General features: G+C 41.4%; 1 protein-coding gene across 2 annotated transcripts in view; it reads left to right on the top strand.

Moving 5' to 3' along the window:
- The window catches only part of ppp1r13bb (protein phosphatase 1, regulatory subunit 13Bb), a 34,545-nt gene extending 11,100 nt beyond the window's left edge, over positions 1-23,445 (top strand). Inside the window, exons 4-20 of one of the 2 annotated variants that reach the window (XM_010773342.1) lie at positions 1,594-1,741; positions 3,052-3,171; positions 4,577-4,647; positions 9,010-9,111; positions 10,341-10,515; positions 10,983-11,182; positions 11,752-11,892; positions 12,721-12,913; positions 13,387-13,515; positions 16,028-16,161; positions 16,296-16,749; positions 17,372-18,144; positions 18,835-18,972; positions 19,074-19,207; positions 19,856-20,022; positions 20,199-20,398; positions 21,131-23,445. In XM_010773342.1, coding sequence (XP_010771644.1) covers positions 1,594-1,741; positions 3,052-3,171; positions 4,577-4,647; positions 9,010-9,111; positions 10,341-10,515; positions 10,983-11,182; positions 11,752-11,892; positions 12,721-12,913; positions 13,387-13,515; positions 16,028-16,161; positions 16,296-16,749; positions 17,372-18,144; positions 18,835-18,972; positions 19,074-19,207; positions 19,856-20,022; positions 20,199-20,398; positions 21,131-21,172 — 3,321 coding nt within the window. In that variant the 3' untranslated portion in view covers positions 21,173-23,445. Of the gene's footprint in view, positions 1-1,593; positions 1,742-3,051; positions 3,172-4,576; positions 4,648-7,542; positions 8,320-9,009; positions 9,112-10,340; positions 10,516-10,982; positions 11,183-11,751; positions 11,917-12,720; positions 12,914-13,386; positions 13,516-16,027; positions 16,162-16,295; positions 16,750-17,371; positions 18,145-18,834; positions 18,988-19,073; positions 19,208-19,855; positions 20,023-20,198; positions 20,399-21,130 lie in introns of those variants that run through there. The other variant, XM_010773341.1, reaches the window with a different exon arrangement.
- The last annotated feature ends 507 nt before the right edge of the window (positions 23,446-23,952 follow it).

The raw sequence follows: 23,952 nt of genomic DNA on the forward strand, positions 1-23,952 counted from the left end.
ATGAATTGCCAAATTGTGAAAATGTGCGGTTTTTTCAGTGGTTTTACAGACATGTTTAACCCAGTGATTCAATGTGTTGCCATCATTGAATCTTCTTACATGGGTTTTTATCATCTTGGACCATCTGGATTTGGGGATTTTTTTTCTTCTAGCTGGGTGTGTGTGTGTGTGTGTGTGTGTGTGTGTGTGTGTGTGTGTGTGTGTGTGTGTGTGTGTGTGTGTGTGTGTGTGTCCAATTACATCTAATCTTGTCTAAATATGAGACAGTTGTTACATTAGCATATAGATATTACCATAATTGGTCTACGCTCTACACAGATTATATAAAAATAGAGCAAATATGCTGAGGGAGGAAAAATAACATGACGTTAATTTATGATAATAAATACAAAAAATATGAATACAAAAAGGCCAAATAATTGCCAATATATGTTTCCTGATCCCAAATGATGTTATTTAATTTCTTTTTTTGTACATATTCCAGTTTAGAATAAAACCTCCCCTATAAAATAATCTCAAATTTCTGTTAACCATGACCGCTTAAAGTAAATGAAAACTAGAATTCCATTTTGGATCAAACTGCTAGAAACTCTAGTCTGTTCTCTGATGAATAAGATATGCTGCACTGTATTTATGTTAGGCAAATTATTTTTAGAAAGAAGCACAATCACCCTATATTAATGCAATGTTTCTTATCTTTTGTTTAATATTGTGTGTAACACCAACTAGGCTTATAGTTTTATTTATAGAACATTTAAATCACAATTGGCAAAAAAAACAAAACTGAAATAGATATTTTTCCAAACGTTTCGAACCTAGCTGTTAATTTCCTACCAATGAGCTGTTAGATTAATCAACCATCATTTAGCCCTTCCAACAAAAGACACGCACTCTGCCGGCAGTGTGTTTAGGATTAGTCCAGAGTTCATATTTGCTTTGAACTTTTCCTCATCACCTCTCCATTCGGCTGAAGTTGTTTGGACATTAGAGTTATAGAATGCTGTTACGCTGCAGCTACAAAGGAACTCGCAGGTGATAACTTGACGCTGCATTTAGCACATTTCAGTCCTCATCATGTCTTCTGCAGGCTCCGGGCTACCCCATGAAGCCGTTTAGTGGCTCACATTCAAGAGGATATGTTCAGGTTAGACCTTCAGTTTCCTCTGATGTTCATTCACTCAACGTGTCGCGTCCTGAAAGCTGTTTGTTTAGCACTTGGAAAGCAGGGCGTTAGATCTCTGCTTTTACTGATATGTGTGCATAGACAGAAGCATGTGGGGGCTTGCACTGCTATGTCTTACCTCCCAGGTTAAACAGTGTATCCTTAACACTTCGGCACGCCATAATCATAGTTAACAGAAATGTGGCAGGCAAAGGCATGAGTCCAAGCTAACAGTTGGGCCTGGTGGATGTTTAAAGTGTCCCATCAGCAGACTAGGCTTTGTGTTACCCAAAAACTAAATTGTAGTAATATTTCAAGAGAGAACACATTTTCATGTAACGCCATCTGTAGGTCCATTTCTGCCAGTATGATCTGCCACTGTTTTGTGTTTTTCTTTCCTGATTTTTGTGTGTTTTTATCCATCTTTTTAGATGATATTGACGGTGTACCTCAGCGATGGGGAGCAGGCTGTGACGGAGGTGCCCATCACCCCTGAGACGACGTGCCGGGATGTCGTGGAGTTCTGCAAAGAGCCCGGGGAGAGCGGCTGCCACCTGGCTGAGGTCTGGAGAGGCAACGGTAAGAACTCAGAACACTGAGCTCTTTTTCATGGGAAGCTCAAAAGGAAGAAAAGCCGGTTGTAACCAGTAATGCATGAAGGTGAACTCCATTATCCCGAGCTTGGCACTTCACTTACATGCGCAAGAATGTAATTATATAGAGCAGTAGCCTCTAGCCTTCTTCATTAATGTAAAAACAAGATTCATTAAAGAAAGATCAGGTGCTGAGAAGGGCCTACCTGGGAGGAGGGAAATCATTAGACAACCTCACATCCTTGAATAAGGAAAAAAAGTGCTTTTAACACACTTTGAAATCATACTTGAAGTACAATGTGTAGGTCAGAAAAGGGTTACGTGCTGGGTCAGTCCATAGCTCTGTCACAGCAGATTCCACTCGGCCCGAGCGACCTGCTCCCATCCCCACAGCCCTGCTGACACACCCGGTGTTATCAGCATTTTTTGCTGAGGGGCCACTCCCCAGCTGAAAACAACATCCCGGCCATGGGCTTTATCAACCCGCGTTATGCAATCATGTTCGGCGGGTGCCTGACAAAGCAGCTGTCTGCCCCCAGCCCGACCCTCCTAAAACCTCTCTGTCTTTGTCACTGTCGCTTTGTCTCTCTTTATCCACAGAGCGTTGTCCTCTTGATATTGTTAAAGGGATTTCATCACTTGATTTAAATCTGAGCAAACCCTATGCTGATAGATACAGAGAGATTACAGCATAGTGCGCCTAAAGTCATCCTTTTTTCTGTTGTTATTGAATGTTTTAGACTTTTATTAGTTTTTCAATCATCGTAGTTGAACCCCTCCACTCCCACGACAGGTTTGCTTTGGCTTTCAGTGTGTCACCTGTGTTGTGGGTTCTTTCGTTATTACATACTGTAATATTGTATCACTAGTACATGGTCTTTGCAAATGTATGGCAGGATATAATCCCGCGTAGAGACCTCCAGTTTGACAGAAACAACCCCAAAATAATGTTTGAATAATGTTTTTTATTTGCCATTTTGCCATGTGTACATTTTCTTTTTCTGGTAAAAGGAACACGTTGACATTTTGGAAGTGTGCTCTTTTGCTTAATGAATAACAGTTGTAGACTAATTAATCCCATAATGCCATATTGAGATTATTGGAATCATTTTAGAACAGGGAAGGCTAACACTCTTATTTAAGCCAGTGGTGTTTTTACACTTTGAACAAACAAGATATTTACCTAGGTGTTCAGTGTGCTTCAGATAACTTATGGTACTGGTGTGTTTTGTTTTTACACAGCTGTTTCCATGGAACAAATGTGTTGAACTACTCTTTCCTGTTCTGTCTCTGTAGAGCGAGCGATCCCCTTCGAACACATGATGTATGAACATCTTCAGAAATGGGGGCCTCGGAAACAAGAAGTCAAGTTCTTCCTCCGGCACGAAGACTCACCGACAGAGAGCAGCGATCAAGGTGTGTGTGTTATCGTGTCGGCTCTGTCTGGACGTTTTCTCTCCATGTGGAAAATGGAGGGTGGGGTTTGTTTTCCAGAAAATCCCTGACAGCGGTTCCGGCTCGCTGCTCAGCTTTAGTCGTGGTGTCAATCAAAGTGACTTTTTTCAAAAAGTGTAATCAATACTTGATGGGGCATGTCAAAGGAATAAATCAGTGCCACATTTTTGCACGCACACACACTGCATTGACATGAACCTTTTTTGCCTTTATGTTTTTGGAGTATAGCCACATAAAAAAGCACCCACGCTTAAAATCAATCGCTAAAACCAGTGCTGCACATGATCAGGGGCTGAGCTAGAGTAGGATTTATTCAAATGTTGGAATTGAGTTGAAGTACACTCAAAGTCAAGAGGCGGCAGGGAAGCAAACTCACTCTGCCGTGATCCAGATGTGATTCATATTTGATATAAGTGTGGAGCTTGACTAAGAAAGTGAGTTACCCTCAAAATATCTGAGGATCTTTTTTAGAAGTGCAGCATAAGTTGCTAGTTTTCTATCCCTTCCTGTAGGGCTGCACGATTTTGGGAAAAAATCTAATTGCGATTTTTCTGACATATTGCGATTCGATTTGCGATATTTGTTTTTAAACGACCCAACAGAAGTTTATTGTAAAATGCGCCATATCTCCGGCTAGGAAGGTCGCATCAACGTGCTCCCGTCTCTAGCACCCCCGCAGCCCGAGCTACGAGTGAAAGAACTAAACTTACATGAAACGTCCGTTGGGTTGCTTTAAAGTCAAGCTTCAGTTTAAGATTCACCCTGTAATAGAAACATGTGATGGAGCATTACTAACCTGACTCAGATGGTTTGTTTCACCAAACCATCTAGGAAAGCTCCATTGGAAGCCATTTGGAAAAGGCAGGCACTTTCAAAAAGACTTGGCAGGTGATTGGATCAATCTGTCTATCACCTTCTATCATGGGCCACTTCTGATTGGTTAACAATGGCTGGTACATGTGGAGCACAGCACTTCTGATTGGTGTGGATGACTGACACACAAGAAAACAAAACAAAAAAATTGTTAAAAAAAAGGTTAAAAAAAATCGCAGGCTTTGCGATTTGATAATCGCATCATTTCAAATCGCGATTTCGATTTAAAATCGATTAATCGTTCAGCCCTACCTTCCTGTGAGGTTTTAAATCATTTACTCCATCAAATCTGTTTTATTAAAAAAAACGCTTGTGCTCGGTGCGGCTTTAGTCAGCAGCGCTTGTCCCAGTTCTAAATGCCGCTGTCATCAGCGATCAAGTCAGTGGATTTTCAAACCATTCCTGACAATGGTTGTTGCCTCTTAATCTGCACTTGTTTGTGGCTGCGTGCACATTTGTTTGTGTGTGTGATGGCGACTGTTTCTGTTTGCAGGGAGTCAGCAGTCTCAGGATCAAACGAGTCGCAGAAGTGGAAGCAGCGGAGAGAAGAACAGTGAGAACGGGGTGAGACTCAATAAGCACCATCTAGATTATGTTAAAAATACAAATGTACTCTGGGTCCTTATTAAATGTCATTATCAAATCCTCCCAAAATCTGATTTGAAAAAGGTTCTACATATTTGTTTTTTATTGCATTCAATAAATGAGAACACACAGTTAGTTTATCTTACAAATGGAGTGTGGAAGCTAGTTAGCCTAGCCTTTTTACGATAGCACTGGTTACTAGGTCATGTTACTTTTGGTTCATGTTATTTCGACATGCTCTGAGTGCCATTGTAAAACTCCTGCATACTGTGTTGTATTCATCAAAGATAAAGGGAAGGATGAACTGTTTACTTTAAAAGACTGGAAAGTACATTTTCAGGGTCATTGTTCTTCCTGTGAGTTCAGCTGATGTGATATTTTTTTACATCTGCATCTACGCTTTCAGGTTGTTTACTGGATTGAACATTTCTGGGTTTTAATTGTAAAGCACAATAATGGCAGAATTCCAGTCTACGGTCTGATGGAGAAGTCACTGTCTCTGAATATATGATTCTGATATGAAGCTTGTCTCAGAGTAACATCACTGACCCTGGTGTTACGGAGCTGCTGGTTTTGCACACGGCCCGGTTTCCCTGTCAGGTGTACCCACTGTTGTGCAGGCTGAGCTCTAGCTTCAGGACGTGTGTCTGACTCCGATAAGAGCAGCCTCTGGCGTGGCATCCTTTTCTCTCTCTTGACGGTCTGTCCCAGATTTCACAAAAAGGAAAGTGTTGCGATCAAGGAACCGTAACTAATTCAACCTTAAGGGTGAAGGGAAGAATCCAGCGACGCAGGATATGGAGAAGTTGTTTTTGTATCTTGAAGAAATCCTGTAGCACAAAAGCCCCTAGAATGAATTCCTCTTAATATCCTGAAAGCCCACAACTTTAAACTCTGTTTCGAGGAAGGATCATACATTTGTTATGGACCCAGATATATGCGATTGATCAAATCTCAAAGCGACCGTCTTGTTTAACTAACCTTTACATTTCCACACTATAGCATGACATCTAAAAAAACGTGGATTTTATCACTACAGTTTGTTCAGCAATATCAGCTTCTCTGCTTAACCGTCTAAGTGCCGAGGCTCAGTCGTGTCCGAGTTTCTTCCCTAATATCAGATTTAAAGGATTATATCAGTCAGCCCGCTGGATGATGTAACAGGCCCTAAGAGGATCATTGCTTTGGCTTTCCACGGACTGCTGCCCAAACCCAGGGTCTCTCTCTCTCTCTGTCTCTCCCTCTCTCTCCCTCTCTCTCTCCGATCATCCTCTGAGTAGGAAACGCTGCCTCGTAAAGAGCAGAGACCCCTCAAGGGAACGCGACAACAACCACACACATTTTCAATATATCTACGTATCACAAATATACCTTCCATAGTTGATGATGCCTGCTGATTGCCAGTATACTATTTACTAATTGATCCTACATTTTTCAAGCAGATATTCTCTTGTTCAAGCTCCTCAAATGTCAAAATGTGCTGCATTTCTGATGGTTTACTGAATACCTTTGGGTGTTAGACTTTTGGTCCAACTAACCCCCAATTGGAAAGACATTGACGAGAGAAATGACTTGTTTTCACTTCGATCTACATCCATTGAATACTTGATCAAATAATCCACATGTGAATCAATAATGAAGATAGTCGCAGCTAGGGGTGGGCGATATTGAAAAATATATTCTCACGATATTTTTCAAGCAGTATCACGATAGATGATATATATCACGATATTTTTTCATGTCGGTTATTATGGTTATTTTTCAAGTTACTTAACAGAACAACCACCTACAAGGTAACAGAAACTAAAACAAAAAGGAGTAACAGACCAAAATAGCTTTTCAAGCTGGTTTTATTTCTGAAATGAATCCCTGAATGAACAATTCAACATTTTGATATGGCTTCAAGGCACAGTTTCTCAGTATAAAAATGAACGTTCTGAGGTAGCAATAGCAGTGAACATCAATAAACATGAAAAGGAGGGTAAAACATAACTAAGTAAAACATAAAACATCAATGAGGAAAAGTCAGTGCCATACAATTAAAATGTAAACTTTAGACTTGAAGTGCAATAAAATACTTTAGCATAACTGAAGGGAAAAACTATATAAATACCTTATTGATCAAATAAAAATATAAGCCAACAGAATCAAACAAGACAATAAATAAAGTGCAATACTGTCTGAATCCTGACTAGACAGCTTTCGAGCATGTCTTTCACATCAGTTTTCTTTTTTTATAGTTTATTTAAAAAAAAAAAATAATTCAAAAAAAAAGATTTAATTTTATCACGATAGATACGATATCTCTGAAAAAGCATATCGTGGAGACCTAATATCGTCACGACGATATATATCGTCATATCGCCCACCCCTAGTCGCAGCTCTATATTTGCCCATGTCAAAAAGATAAAGATTATTTGTATTAACTCTTAATCTGCAGAGATTTATTCTGACTAAACCATCAATGTTTTGATCTATAGAAAGTGGGATACTAGTTAAAAATGCAGATCATAATTTCGTAAAAAAAAAAATAAAGGCATTCAAATGACCATCTGAGACATGAATCTGAAGATGATCTATTTTCAAAGTAGTTGCTGAAATTATTCTCTTGATCAATTCATGACAGTGATAGTCATCATGAGTAACTGTTTTTTTTATTTTATTTTGTATCCTTTTGGATTATTTTATTAACATGATTATTTTAGCCATAATCATGGATTGCTCTCCATTTCGGACCCGTACAGATCTGAGCTGTTGTTGGCGTGGGTAGCGTGGTCTGCCCTCAGTGAGGCTGGTTTCTGCTCAGGCGGGTGTTTCTCCGGCTCCCTCTTCATCACTGTCTGAGGGCGAGTGTGTGTGTGTATCTCCCTCGGGTGAATTGTCACTGATGCAGTGTTGCTTGAGTGCATCTGAGCGTGGCTGCATGTGTGTGCCAGTGGCTTCCCCCGCTCTCCCCATCTCCACCTCGGTTGAGTCACCCCCCCCTTCCGAGGCTTCCCATACAGGTAGGAAAACACTGCGTGAGCCACACGGGCGAGGCTAATGCACTGTCCGTGTCCAAGGAGATGAGATGACGCATGAGTACTAAAGTCAAATTATTCCCCAAAAAAAGCATGTTTTATTCAGACAAGATGAGTCACAAACATGTCTGCCTCTTCTAATCAGCAGTGAGAACAGGATTTTTTTTTTTACTTTTGCATGTTTATTTCCCTTTATTATCTCATTTGGTTTCATGTCGTCATCCTTCCTCTAACTGCTCTACTCTAAATCTCTTCACGTCTTAACAAAAGCAATTTATCTGAACCAGTATTATAGATTTTTTTGATCTGAAAAACAGAAAGCATGACTTTCACAGCCTCGCCTCCTCCCTCTTTCAACACACTTTCCTAAAGGCAAAGTCTCGGAGCGCTTCAGCTTTTCAAACCGCTTGCAGTTGAGAGGACTCTCACTCCGTATGCTGTTTTATCCAGAGTAGTGTGCCAGTGTGTTGATGGTAGAAACTACTTTTAGTTTTAGAACAATTGTGGAGACGGAGAGTTTGGTGAAGAACAGAATTGAAAGTGATCTCCAGTTTCCTTTATTCTGTGAGCTCTGGAACAACACATGGAGGCTGGTTCCACCCTCGGGAAGAGGATCTTTATGTTTATGAAGGTGAACCTTTTTTTATTCCTGGTAAAGCCTGTTTTAACTGTTATCTCTGCTGGCTAACTGACTAACAGAGTCTCATTATAGCTAAGGTCTCATCCTTGAGATTTGCTGGAGCTTTGTTGTGGAGGAAGAAGCTGAGTCTCCGGCTGATGAAACGGGCATCTTTTAAAAAACATTTCTGCAAATGGCTTCTTTTTGTCTATCCTGTTTCTTAATGGTTATGTAATGTTTTTAGCTCGTATAACTTTGAATGGAGAATATATTTTCCTGCATACATCTTGCAATTATATAAAAAATGTGTTTGTGAGTTGGTAAATAAGTGACATCATGAAACTTGGCACTGCATGGGATCTCACGTTAGAGATCTTCAAGGCATCATTTATATGTATAAGGTATGATTCATTCTGAAATCAAACTATTCCCAGATTTAACTTTAACCAAACTACTAAATGATGATGTTTTGGCTAGAGCGAGAATCGTGTATATATATTTATTTATTTAATATTCTTTCTCCTCATGAATATAAAAACGTGTGTTGGGGTTTAAAAGAAGCGAAGCATTAGCCCTTTCTGTTTAAATTCGTATGTATAATCAGTCTACATGGCTCGGTTGTAAACATCAGGACCACCCTGCTTAGGTTCACTGTGGTAATGACTTTTTCTTGTGTGTGTGTGTGTGTGTGTGTGTGTGTAGGTGGGGAATCAGCGTGTGGAGCTCACGCTGTCGGAGCTGCAGGAGATGGCCACACGGCAGCAGCAGCAAATCGAGGCTCAGCAGCAGATGCTAGTCGCAAAGGTACCTGCCAGACAATAATCTAATTTAAATTGTCCACTCCTTAAGTGTAAAAGTTAAGTTCTCATGTTTTTTTAAATTAGTCTTTTTTTTTTTCATGTTTTGGGCTAGAGATGGCCTTTATTTGAGATGTATATTTTTGAACGGGGAGGACATTGCCTGAATGTTCGTTCGAGCTTACTAGGCAGCGTTATGGGCCACCAGCTCTAACCACTGAGCTATCTGGCAACCCGAGGCTACACTTTATTTTTGACTTTTAAAAAGGTTTCTGATGTTGCAAATGTTCTATTAGTAAGTTGGCTGTGAAACATGACAGACTACATTAAGCTGGACCAATCATAGCCAAGGTATCTTTCACATGTTGTGTAACGCAGTAAAGGTGCAGGTCAGTCTGATATTATGTCATGTAGTCTGGGACATGGACACAGGCTAAGCATTAGTCCAAAGCCACATAAGTTCAGAGCACAGTCTCAAATCCGTCTGTTTGAGAGAAAATGGACTCTCGTTGCACTACTCTCATCCTAAGAGTCCCGTCGTGACCTGAAACTGGGGCAAACCGTTGTGTAACAAATGAGATGGGAGGCAGTATGAATCATTGTGGGAGGATTGTCCATTTAGTCAGAATTCATAGTTCAGTCTTTAAAGAAACTCGTGCACAGACATTGCAGTGTTTTGTCAAGCATGTGCTGTATGCATGCTGTTGAACCTTAGGAATACTACCTTTCTCAGACCAGTTTTAGAAAGGCAATTGTACCTTTTTAATGGCATGAATACCTCCACACCACCAGAGTCTACCAGGCGATAAGTCTCACCACGGTGCTCGTGGAGTGCAGATCAGTCGACATTAGTCATGCGAGATGAAGCCCACTGTAGACCGCAGATAGCAAGACGTATTCATCTATTGTTGGGGTATCTGAAAAGTAGGCCCCTCATGAAGCCCTGCAGTCATTTGGAAACCTGGGCCTGTCATTTCCTATTTTAAGACCCTAACTGGAGCAGTTCTCAGTTGGGTGGAGAGATGAAGTCACCGGACCCTTTCTTCAGCCTTCTGACAGTTTTGACACGGCAGCATTTCACTTCCAGTAGAAAGATTTAGCCCAGTTTCAGGGTGTGTCTGCCACACAGATATCTGCCAAGCTTTGGGGTGGCGCCTAGCTGTTTGTTTCTTTTACTGTTGGATGCATTTCGACATCATTTATTGCCCATAATAACGTGCGTCTTGTCCTCTGAAGGAGCAACGTCTGCGCTACCTGAAGCAGCAGGAGCGGCGTCAGCAGCAAACCGTTTCAGAGAGCGAGAAGCTGCAGAAGCTGAAGGATCGCGTGGAGAACCAGGAGGCAAAGCTCAAGAAGATCCGGGCAATGAGAGGCCAGGTGGACTACAGCAAGGTCATCAATGGCAACCTGTGTATGTATACTATCAACCTTTTACAAATGAACTAACTTTGTTTTAAACAGTAAGGGCTGTAACTAAGGGGACTTGTCTTTCCTTGCTCAGATTCTATTGATCTTTTTTAACCAAGCTTTAAATGTCTGTTTTCACTTTTCACCACAAAAATCCTCAAGTCTTTAATTAGAATAAAGCAATTATTCAGGCTAAATTCGTTTTTTTTTTATAATTAGAACTAAACAGTTTGTTAGACAATTACAGTACAGAGTAGAGGACACAGCTTGCTTTATGTGAGTATGTACACATTTATGGCTAATAATATTAGTATAATAATATTGTGATGTATGTTCAGAGCTCAGATATTCTCTCTCAAGAGAAAGCCTAATCGCACCCAGATATGAGAATAAACATTACCTTTCACTTTGAAGGAGTCCCCCAACATGTAGAACGAGCTGATGTGTCTTTTCTTCCTTCCTCTCCTCCAGCGGCAGAGATAGAGCAGGTCAGCGGCCTGTTCCAGGAGAAGCAGGGGGAGCTGCAGTCTGCGGTGCTGAGGGTGGAGCAGCTCAGCCTGCAGCTGGAGGACCTGAGGAGGGGGAAGCTCAACGGCATTCAGACCGCTCTGGGGGGCCAAGTCAGCGGCGCTGCAGCCCTCGAGCTCCGCAAACTGTACCAGGAGCTTCAGGTACCGTTTTTTTAGAAATAAGTGGAACAAAGTTTGTGCTGCTGCTCATACCAGGTGTCTATTCATACCAGGTGTCTATTCATACACCACTTAACCCTTGTGTCGTGTTCATTCCTCCCCCCCAAATGTAACTGGTCTGTTTGAACTGCTCTTACATCAACACAACAAATATGAATCACCACCACATTTGATTGAACCCCCTTTTAAGCTGTAAGCAATGTCTCAGACTACTTCATGAATAACTGGAGTGATGTTAGGTCTTTTCTTTTATGCATAATTTTGTTTTAATGATTGCCTTGCATTATATATGTTATACAGATGAAGCATGTTTTTTTTTTTTATCTTTCATTTTTGTATTGTTGTATAAAAACAATTCCAAATAAAAACATTTTAGAAAAAAAAGAGATAAAATTGACTTTTAATAATCTCTGTAAGGAATGTCGCGTTTCAAGGCAGCAACAGAATAAGTTAAATAAATCCAAGTGAATGGTTTTTACTGCAATATCTCCAGTATAAATGTGTTCTAATGAATCTGTATGTGTGTTTGCGTCTGCATTTATCACCCACAGATCCGGAACAAGTTGAACCAGGAGCAGAACAGCAAGCTGAAGCAGCAGAAGGATATCCTGAACAAACGCAACATGGAGGTGACGCTCATGGACAAACGCATCAGCGAGCTGCGGGAACGTCTCTACAAGAAAAAAGCTGAGGCACGTCAAAAAGAAAACCTTCCTGTAAGACTAAGAGCGCTCAACACCTCTCCTCCTTAAGACTCTTTTCTTTGTTCAAATGCTTCTGACAAACGCCTGTCCCAGTGAGAAGGCAGAACATGTGAATACGGCCCCAGGTGTTTACCAAATTATATTTCTTTAAACTTTTGCAAGTCTTCACGGAAACATTACATTACATGTCACTTGTTAAACGTAAAGACAACATTTTTTCTCTCCTCTGTATAAGCCATTATTGAATGAAAACTGACTAAGAAGCTTCCGTGTATTGTATTGAATATATTATCATTATATAATAATAATCAGCAAAATAATTATAATAATATTTAAAGTCTTTTCTTACAAGAGATGTAACTCAAAATGATAAAGACATTCAAAACGTATAAACAAGAGGAAATGGACATAGACATTTGCAAAGATTATTTAATATATAAATACAAAATAAAGAATAATACAACATTGAAAACACACATTAAAATTACAGCCAGATTTAGCCAAATTAAATGTGTTTTGATTTTTATTTGATAGAGCTCACAGCTTGCATGTCTTATAGCTCTTGCTGGGTTATTCAATAATCTTGGATCCTAGCATAAAGAAGCTTTGCTGCTTATTTTCATGTGCGTATAACTCCGTACATTAAAAACCCAGCAGAAGAAGATCTGAGAGCTTGTGAGGGATTATTAAAAGGACAAGTCAGCAATGTAGGCCGGTCCCAAACCATTAAGAGCTTTTCTCTTTCTCTTATATCTCCTCTACATGTTGATTGTTTTCCCTGTCATCATATTTGAATCGTTTCTATCTCTCTTACAGCTGAACAGAGCCAACGGGCCCCCCTCCCCTCAGCCGGCTGCTGGTACTCTGGGCCGCGTCGCTGCCGTGGGGCCGTACATCCAGGTGCCTGTCCCGGGCCGACAGGAAGGAGGCTACAACATCCCCCCCGATCCCCTCAAGCCTCAGACTCTGGGCGTCAATAACCAAGCCAACCACGGCCGCACCAAGTCAGGTTGGTGGAAGCAAATGAAACTACAATTGCAAAGCATTTTTCCCCCAAATGCCCAAACAACAACTGTAGCAGTGGATACGAAGCGATACACTTTCTTTAGGCCAAATATTTTTATTGAAGATACAGTATTAGTGAATTTCTATTCCTTTTTCCTCATGAAGAAAGCAGGGACTTAGTCAGTGAGACAAACCAGAGGAGAGAGTTTGAAGTCTTACTACACATTTAACGTCTTGCATGGAAATCTTGTGACTGAAATTCCCTGCTGGGCCCAAACTGTTAATTTCCTTCCGACCTGACTTCTTTGTTAATTCTCCGCCTGCACTTGATTTCTGTGACTTCCTTTTCCTTCCTCTCTAACGTGCCTCTCTTCCTGTGGTGTGATTCCTTTTCTCTCCTCCTCTGTCTGTCTTGTCTTTTCTCTGTCATGTCTCTGTTTATTCATTGGGGGTGGGGTCAACTCTTTCCTGGGGCAGACGGTGTGCGAAAGCCTCCTGGTCCTTGGAAAGTGTCTGATTTAGACATCGTTGTGGACCCGGTACCCCCGTCCCTTCAGGAATCACAGTCGGGCCCCCGAGCCTCCACGGGCTCTGACGGCACGTCCCGTGAGTGCTCAGTGCTGCATAAGCAGGGTGGTGGGGGGGGGGGCACCTCCTGAACCTTCTCTGTCCATTGTAGCACGAGACCCTCTGCATGCACAGGAGATTTTACACCATCGTCATCTTTTAAATAGTCAGTTTGCCCAATCACACCTTGAGCGCCCCACACTTAAGTCACCAACTAGCGTTTTCATACTCAACATAAAAATATGGCTGTGCCAGATTTGAAAGCTTAATTCATAATGTTCATCACATTTTAGACCAACATCTGAATTTCAAGCAGCACTTTCATTTTGAAAGTCTATTCATTTTGATGAGTCCAGTTTTGTCGCAAACACAGATTAACATGCATCGATTCTCAGTGTTTGTACTAGGGATGCCAGCAATTATTCGATTTTTCGAATATTCGTTACAGTCTCCATAATCGAAAATTATTTTTAAAATTCGATTCAAGCGGCGAATAATCGATTAATATTCGCCAGGGCTGTCCGATTTTCAATTTGATCATGGTCAGTTTCTGGCATCCCTAGTTTGTACATTTAGATTGTATATAATTGATTGCTCCTAATATTTCCAATCAAAATGTAACAATATTCTGCTTCAATCAATATTGGCTGGTTTTTGGTCGCTTCACAACAGTCAAAAAAAAGCGATTGCTATTCCTTTCGACACGCACAAAGGGAGGCATTGACAATTAATATTAATTAAATACAAGTTGATTTGATTAAAACAACAAAGGCTTTTATTTAATTTGAATAAAGATATTATTCAATTTGAGGATTTTGTTAATGGAATCATTTTTTGGGGTGATGACATAACGACGTATGACGACAGAGCTTCAAAACATGTTTGGAAATGATGTACAGCCCTTCAGATTCACTTTACTGTAATGCAGCTGATTTTCTCTGGCAGACAAATTAAAGTTGCACAGCTGTGGAATCTGAAGGAGATGAGCATCTGTACCAGCTTAACGCGAACAATGGCAGGCTGATGGAAGCACATTGGTTTGGCAGCATCAAGCTCTCCTGCCAGAGCAGCATTCAGCCAGTTTTAGTGAACTGAAGAGAGCACATGTTGACATTTGAGTGTTTCCTCTGTGGATCGGGCTAATGACGTCAAAGCGGTGGGGAGCCATCTTGAAACACTTTGCTGCCATCTGCAGAAATTGGACGGCCACTAATCGTAGCTGACATCATGCCTCGTATGAGGAAAGTGTCACCGCTGATCCCTGTGAGTGTTTTCGGTACACTTCTGAGAAGGTTCAGTGAGCGCTGTGCCTCGTATAGTCACACATTCAGAGCAGATATTTGGGCTTTGTTTTAGTTTCATAACATCCCCCAGACTGCCTAACCTTAACATCCACATCACATCTTCACAACAACTGAGCTGTGAGAATCTCTTCTAGTTGTCAAACACTTAACATGTCGAGGGAAATTAACTTGTACATCATCAAAGTCAATGAACAACTCATGATAGAATGCAAAGACCCAGATCAAGCTGTTTCCTTTCGCAGTCTTGATTGTAGGTAGGGCCGCTTTCTCAATCTTTATTTTTTGTTTATTCGGAGTAACCATAGGTACTCAAAAGCATCTTGGAAATCTGAAAAGCCATATTCTGCTTTTTAGACATTTGGGGTCTGTAACTAGTTGGTTAATATCATTTCCATACAACCACATTCCTGTAGAATTGTCCCACAAATATTGCTTTTGTTTTGTCTTCCAATTTCCATCCCACTTCTTTTCAACCCATCTTCTTTACCCTGCCTATATATATTTTTCAAGATATACGTTTATTCTTGGAGATAAACGGTACAAGCAGTCCTTTCCTTTAGTTGTCATTTAACAAATGGAACTAAATCCAAACACTAAAAACACGTCCAGATAAGCGATCCACTAATGTAGATGAATTCATTACCATCATTGCTGTGAAGGCTCAGGATGTGTTTCCTATTGACCGAAAGCCTTTCTTGAAATATGTTGTGTTCGGCCTTCTTGATGAATGTACCTCTCAGAAGAAGGGAGGGTAATTGCTAATCCTTTTTGCCAGAAATTAAGAAATCAACCATAAGTAGTTGGTGGCAGTAAAAGTAATAAAGCTTTAAGCAATTGTTGTTTTCTCTAGGGACATAGTTTGACTTGTACGTGTAAACAATGCTCAATTGTTTAGAAAAAGGCAACAGGAATTTAGTTTTGAATGTCTCCTATTGGTGTCTGGTTAATAGGATAAGCTTCTCAAAATCCTGAACCCTCCATTTAACACCAAGTCTGGGTCAAAATGGTAGAGATGCTTTATGTGTGTCAAGTCTTAAACTTTTTCTATTCTTGCTATACAATCACAAATGTTCCACATTATGTGGTTAATCACACAGTCACACATTTCTAGTGTGAAAGATCATCAATTGTTACCATTTGGACCTGGATCTGGTTTGTAAAAGAGGCTTGTGCTTCTCATATCACTTCCATTAATAGCCTGTTTTGATCTTTTACAACATACTCACTGTGTCCTGTTTGTGCCCTAGCGAGTGAAGCTGGTTGGCCTACTTTAGGCAAGTCAAACTCAACTCTGAAGCCTCCTGAGAGACGAAACTCAGGGACTGACACCCAGGGCAAGAGCCCTCCCTCAGGCTCCCCCGTCACTCCGAGTGCAGACAAGGTTTGTCCTCCTTCTTCTATCTGTCTATTGTTTTTGTTTTCTACCTCCTGATCTCAGGTCACATCTATAAGATTCCTCTTTATTCATTTGAAAAGAGTGTAGTGATGGATGTTGTATTTCATGCTCCTTCACAGGTGCTAGACTCCAAAATGGTTGTGTCCTCCCCCGCCATATCAAAGCCACAGCCGCCCCCCTATGGCTCCCACCTCATCTCAGCAAACTCGGCCACCACCTTGGATCGACGCAAGGAAGTTCCTCCTCCTCCTCGCCCCCTCCCAAACCCCCCAGCTCCGGCGTGGCCCCGCACCCCCGCCACCACTGGCTCGTCCTCGCAGCAGATCCAGCAGCGGATCTCGGTGCCGCCGAGTCCCACCTTCCAGCAGAACGCCCCGCTCTTCCCCCCAGGGCTGAGCGAGCGGCTGGACCCCCTCCCAGCTGTGGCAGTGCGCCCCTTCATCCCAGACAGAGGGTCACGGCCGCAGTCGCCCCGAAAGGGACCGCCTACCATGAACTCAAGCTCCATCTATCACATGTACCTCCAGCAGGCAGCGCCAAAGAGCCAGCCGCTCAAACCGGCACTCAAAGCAGGTGAGAGATCTGAACAGATGGTGCAGTACTCACATTTCTACTTGAGTAAAACTATTAATACTCTTGGGTAAAAATGCTGAATCAATCAGTCGGGCCTACTTTTCCATATTGTGATACAGATATAAAGATATACATGAGAAACTAAAGTTCAACCAATGAGACTTTTCATAAAAGATACAGCATTATCATACACTTAATTGTCATTTAGCACTTAAAGAATAACTTCCTTTATCCTCAAAAAGCTTCAAGAAAGAATAAAGACATAATTACTCATGAATTGGTCAGCAACAAACAACATAAGAAAAGGATAAGTAAAGACATGTGCAAATGTTTTTGTGGCAATTGACCATAATCTTATCTTTTTCGATCAGCTGTCAAGAAAGCTAAAGTTTGCTTGTTTCAGCTTTAAAAAAGCATATACATCACTTTTTTGTATTTATATCAATTTAATCTTGGACTGTGATACAGACATTTCGATACAAGTAATGTGCAATTGTAACTTTAGTGTTTTAGACTACTTACTATGAATGAAAATAGTAACTACCAGGTGAATAAATGATGATGATGATGTAAATTCCCTCCAATGTTCTCCCCCTCTCTCTCTCTCTCTGTTTGTCTACAGTATATGGGAAGCCTGTCCTCCACCCCAGCTCGACCCCCCCCTCGCCTCTGCCTTTCACCCAGGCCGGAGGAGCCTTCCCGTTGCTCCAAGGCCATCTCATTGGTGAGGACTGTATGGACGGAGAAATGGATGATCAGGAGTTCTACCAGCACCCAGAGCCCTTAGCCCCTCCCCCCAGCGTGGAGAACATCCCACGGCCGCTCAGCCCCACCAAGCTCACCCCCATGGTTCACTCCCCGCTGCGCTACCAGAGCGACTCAGATCTCGAGGTGCTACGTAAGAAGCTGGCGAACGCTCCGAGGCAGCTGAAGAAGCGCAGCTCCATCACAGAGCCGGAGGGCCCCAGCGGCCCCAACATCCAGAAGCTGCTCTACCAGAGGTTCAACACCCTGGCAGGGGGCATCGAGGGGAATGGAGTCAGCGGGTCGGGAGGAGGCAACGGTGCAGGTAACGGAACGCCATTTTATCAGCCGGCGAACCCTCCTGCGTATCTGGGAGGCGACTCGGGGGCGGATACAGACAATGGAAACCTCCTCTCTGAGCTGCCGCTTCCTCCTCCACCGGAGGCCGAGGAGCTGGGCGGACTGACATCACCGAGTGACGCCAACGCCAACGAGTCGCTGCCCTCGCCACCAGAGCTGGATCCCGCTGAAGACGAGGAGGCAGAGGACGACAACAACAACAACATGGGGGGCTCCGAGGCGTCGCTGCCCAGCCCCCTGCTGGAGGTCAGCACTCCAGAGGAGAGCGGCTCCGCCAGCTCACACACTCTGGTGAGAGAAACACACACACACACACACACACACACACACACACACACACACACACACACACCTGTTATGGGACACTACATGCAAATACTGTGTTTTTCCCACAATTGAGCTATTTTGCTTACATAACATGTCTTCACAGACTGAAAATACTGAAAATCATTTAAAGTGTTTTTTTTTACAAACATAATTTTGTTTCTGTAGATTTCTCTTTCATTTACCATAAAAAAGCCTAAGAGTATACCTCATTTGCGTAATTACACACATTTGCTTGTTCAAACCTAAAAAGCACTGTATATATTTAGTTAGTTTCAGTTTTTCTATGATTAATATAATTTTAATTTACCAACATGAGAACAAACAAGGACGTTAACCTGTCTAGAATTGTTGTTTTAAAAAAAACTTAAAAAATACACAACGAGGTGTTTCTTTTACTCCTCTGTGTCTATTTGGGTCTATAGAGTTGGATGAAGATCATTCCTCATTGTTATTTTGAACATAACATTTAAGAAAACTTCCAATACAGACAATATGTTTTAAGTTATCAACTGGGGTAATATCATACCCACCAATTCAATAAATAAAGAGAATAAGAGTGATGCATTGAATTTAAATGCTTTACCTAAAAAACATACAAAAGATGTACAGACAATATGCGACAGTCATAACTGGTGCTTCCTCCTCTCTGATCAGGATAAGCGTACGAACCTGAAGAAGCCAGACTCTGAGCGGACGGGCCACGGCTTCAGGGTGAAGTTCAACCCTCTGGCTCTGCTGCTGGACGCCTCGCTGGAGGGGGAGTTTGACCTCGTCCAGAGGATTATCTATGAGGTATGTCACGACTGTGTGAGTATGCTTTTAAATTATTTTAATTCCCACGCATTTGCGCCTTAGCACTCATCTTTTCATCTTGGCCTTTCATTCATTTCCAGGTGGAGAACCCGAGCACGGCCAATGACGAGGGCATCACCCCCCTGCACAACGCCGTGTGTGCGGGACACCACCACATAGTCAAGTTCCTGCTGGACTTTGGGGTGAACGTCAACGCTGCAGATAGCGACGGATGGTGAGTGATGAAGGCACACATTATGAATAATAATAATAATAATAATAATACTAATAATACTTTCCTGGTGCTCAAAGCGCTTTGAAAGCAAGTAAAGAAGAAAAATAACAACATAAATAAAAAGCGCTAAACTAGGTGGATAAGGGCGAGGGGTTAGTGGATTAGGGGTTGAAGGCAAGAGTGAAAAGGTGAGTTTTGAGGGATTTCTGGAATGATGTGAGACCTGAGGCGACGGGTGGGGGTGTGTCATTGGATTAGGTCACAGAGGTAGGGGGGGGGAGGCACGGTTGTTGAGAGCTTTGAAAGTGAATAGTAAGATAAGTAAGTCAATGCGGTGTTTGATGGGGAGCGTCGGGTGGAGTTGAGCAGCTGAGTTGTGGACCTATTGAAGCTGAGTTGCGGACCTATTGAAGCTGAGTTGCGGACCTATTGAAGCTGAGTTGCGGACCTATTGAAGCTGAGTTGCGGACCTATTGAAGCTGAGTTGCGGACCTATTGAAGCTGAGTTGCGGACCTATTGAAGCTGAGTTGCGGACCTATTGAAGCTGAGTTGTGGACATATTGAGGTTTATATGAAGACATTTAGTGGTTTGATTTTTCTGTTGTTAATTTTTTCATTAATATATAATGTTTGTTTTCCTTGAACAGGACTCCACTCCACTGTGCCGCCTCCTGCAACAGCGTTCATCTCTGCAAGGTGCTGGTGGAATCAGGGGCCGCCATCTTTGCCAGCACCATCAGCGATGTGGAGACTGCTGCAGATAAATGCGAGGAAATGGAAGAGGGCTTCATCCAATGCTCCCAGTTTCTATACGGTGAGAAACAACCCACACATTCTGAAAGGATGTATTCACTTCTGTCCAAAATGTATTACGGTTTGTAAGGCAGCTTGGTGTGATTAGAAATAGTGCTGTGGTTTTAACCGAATGAGATTACTTTACCTTAAAAGATATTGGTGTAATGTTTCTCTGTTTTGGACTCTCTTGAGCAGGAGTTCAGGAGAAGCTGGGCGTAATGAACAAGGGCACGGTGTACGCTCTGTGGGATTACAAAACTCAGAATCCGGACGAGCTGGCGTTCAGCGAAGGAGACGCCATCACCATCCTGCGGCGGCATGACGACATCGAGACAGACTGGTGGTGGGCGAGACTCGAAGACACCGAGGGCTACGTGCCACGCAACCTGCTAGGGGTAAACATAAACTGTCATATCTGCCCACCAGCAAGGTTATGATGGTCGGGATTTTCAGATTTTTCTTTTTTAAATGTTATGTTGTAGTCGTATTGTATTTCATTTAGGTTTAGTTTTAAGCTTTAGTGTGTTCACCGTTTTTGTTTATTTTCAAGTTTTCGGACTATCTCTCTATGTCAGACTTTTACATATTTAGCTTTTTTTAGGGCCAGGTATACTGTCTGATTTGGGAATTAGATTGAGTCCTCTTTCACTACCACTCATCAGAAAATGACATCCGATGTTCGGACCCGAACTGGATAGCTTGGTTAAATGGTATTTAATCCACTTCAATATTTCTCATGTTCTTGTAATTTCTTTCTACAAGAACTAATGTCAAGTGAACCTTAGGGATTAAGTGTAAACAAGATAAGATGTACTTTATTCATCCCAATTTGGGAGATGTTATTGTTGCAGCAGCATAAAACAAAACAAGGCTTTGCACATAATAACAAATGAAAAGAGTAGAAATAAACAATTCTAAAGTAGAAACATCTCAAAATAGAAATAAACCAGCATTAGAGAGACAAATGATGACTGTGAAGATAAAACATCTATAAACTGTCTGAGAAATAGAAACACTATTGAAGGGAATAATGGCATTGCGCCCTCTGCTGGAATGTCATAACAAATGTGAGCAAGTCAACTTAGTCACGTTTAACATGTCTCCTCGTTGTGTTTGTTTTCCTACAGCTCTATCCCCGGATCAAGCCTCGTCAGCGCTCCCTGGCGTAATGTCTCACTCCTCTCTCACTCCGCTGACCTCTGGCTAATAGCTGGACTTGTGACACAAAGAGCAGAGAACAAACAAGCCTGGTGCTCTGCCTTCTTCCCGCGGCCGTAACCCCACCCCCCCCTCCCCCCCCCAGCAAGCAATGGGCACCAAACTGACACACATATTTCCATGTGCACACACACACACACACACACACACACACACACACACACACACACACACACACACACACACACACACACACACATGCAACAAAACACTAGCACTCCAAATGCGAAAAATCTCTTAAACCACTCCACCCTGACCCCTACCCTCCTCCTCCTCCTCCTCTCATCCTTTTGCTCATTCATTGTCCTAACTTGGTTTTACCGCCGTTAACTGAGAGCTGTGTGTCTACTTTAAGATTAAAACACTAACTTATGTTTAAGTATTCATTGCAGCCATGAGTTCTTAAATGGCACTGGTCTGTATGACACTATGGTAACTGAAAAATGATCTGTAATGGTGAGACATTACAGTTTTATGTAAGTACATTGTTATCAATTTATTATCCCAATTTGATCCCCTTGCATGATAAAAACACTGACGCAGAAAAATGTGCTACGTGTTTTATCTTGCTGTAGTCTAACCACCAAAGATGAATATAGATTTAACAATGTTTTAATCCTATAACTCCCTAAGACCTCGCATAATTGTTGAGGTGGGGAGTGAGATAATCAATTGATTTGCTGCTTTCAGAAATGAATGAAGATAAAGAATCCCTTTTTCCCTCAAGATTTAGAAGGGACAAATATTTTTAAAAAATAGGTGTAGATTCTCAGTATTAACTACACAGGCCAGTCCGAACAAATCCAGCGTATTAAAGCAAAGATGAACATAAATTGACGGCTCACAAATTGTCATGAATTGAGTTTCATGAACATCATTACATGTTTTTTCATTCAGTGTGATCTGTTCAGATTCTGTATGCGGGAGTGTTATGGGTTATCCAGTTTGTAATATGAGATTTCAAGATCCAAATATTTACGCAGAGTTTGTATTTTTGGTAATCTGATTGTCCTTGAAATGAACGTCTCATGCTATTGTGATTTGAAATGGGCAACAAACAGTATTTTGCTTTACCAAAAAAGGTTGCCAAATTGAGAAGCTGTGTCTGCACAACATCTGTAGAGTGTGATCCAAGCTTACAAATGTAAATCTATTATATTACTATACGTATTGCCGCATTTAGAAATATAAAAAAAGTTGTTTTAAACTCCACAGCGGTGAGGCGGGCAAGAATCAGCTCCACAGAGACAGAAAGATACTATTTAATTTGTGCTATTTTTAAGTCGTTACAGTATGTATAACCTTTTTTTAAGCATTTATTATACTTTTATTTTTTTCTGACTTCTGGCACTTGATCTTTGCTTTTTCTATGATTTCACTTGACCACATGGCAAAACACGTGCAAGCAGTATTTTCTTAATCAAAGGAAACCTGTCTTTTAATGAAATTCAGACACTCCACACCAGAAACACTCGCCCGTCCATCATACAGGCTTTGTAGACCTCACTAGACAAAGTGAACACTCAATATTTATATCCTTTTTTTTTTTTTAATATGTAATGTCTCGTTATCTTACGTTGCAGTTCTTGCTTTGATGCTGTGACAAACAAACCCCACTTTAACTCAGGACCAACACGGTGCTGCTGACACAGTTCCATCACTCAACTAGTGATCATATTTCTATTTTCTATCACCACAAACATCACTTTCTTTTGCGCAGCGAAACAAATACACAGTCCAAATTCAAATAAATCAAATCAGTAATGGGCATAAGTAATTGATCGATGAAGAGATGGTTATTGTGTTTAGATTCAGATTTTGAATTCGCTACAGACAATCCTGAATTGACCCAGTTTTCTTCTTCCGGCTGCCCCCTTTCAGGTCTACACCACTCCAGTAACACTAATACTTGTGTTGTTTGTCACATAATTCAACAGTCCATCAACTTTTTCCTGAACCCTGAGTGACTGAGCGTAATGCCAAGTGTGCTAGTGGCCCATGCTTTATCATGGCTTCATCTGCATCTAGTGTGAGGAGATGTGTTATATGTCTGTTTGCTGTATGGAGAAGTGGGCTTGCTGTATAAACGCTGTACTCACACATTGAGTTCTGTAAATGTGAATAATAAAACAGAAGCTCTGGCATGACAAATGTATTTCAGTGTCGTATCCGCAAAATAATTCAACGAATGCAGTGTTGCATTTTATAAAATGTTTAAATATTGTGAACGTTTGGAGTTTCTCTTTTTTTATACAGTAAAATGGTTATTAATGAATTCAGGATTCGGTGAGAAGCAGCTGTCTTTTTAGGAGACTTTTTGTGTGAAATGGAGAAGCTTGTGAAAGTGATACCATCAAGAGCCTCACTGATGTTATGGTCCCCACTCCCCACATTGCATACAGACTGTAGGGGCTTAGTACAGCTACGTTTAATTTAACTAAACTAACTGATAAAGAGATGTAAGTAAATCCAAGTCAAAAGGGAATTCAAGTAAATGGCTTCAGCATAGCCTTATATTTTAACTCTATTTCTAATATGTAATGTTTCCATTCCAATCGAGAAATGTGATAACACTGTTATTATCTATCTATCAATCAATGTTTATTTATATAGCCCAATATCACAAATGTTACATTTGTCTCAGTGGACTTCACAGTTTGTACAGAATATCAGTATGACAATACGACACCCTCTGTCCTTAGACCCTCACATCGTACAAGGAACAACTTCC

The sequence above is a fragment of the Notothenia coriiceps genome, unplaced genomic scaffold (genome assembly GCF_000735185.1).
Source record: "Notothenia coriiceps isolate Sejong01 unplaced genomic scaffold, NC01 NC01_scaffold00012411, whole genome shotgun sequence".
NCBI lineage: Eukaryota > Metazoa > Chordata > Actinopteri > Perciformes > Nototheniidae > Notothenia > Notothenia coriiceps.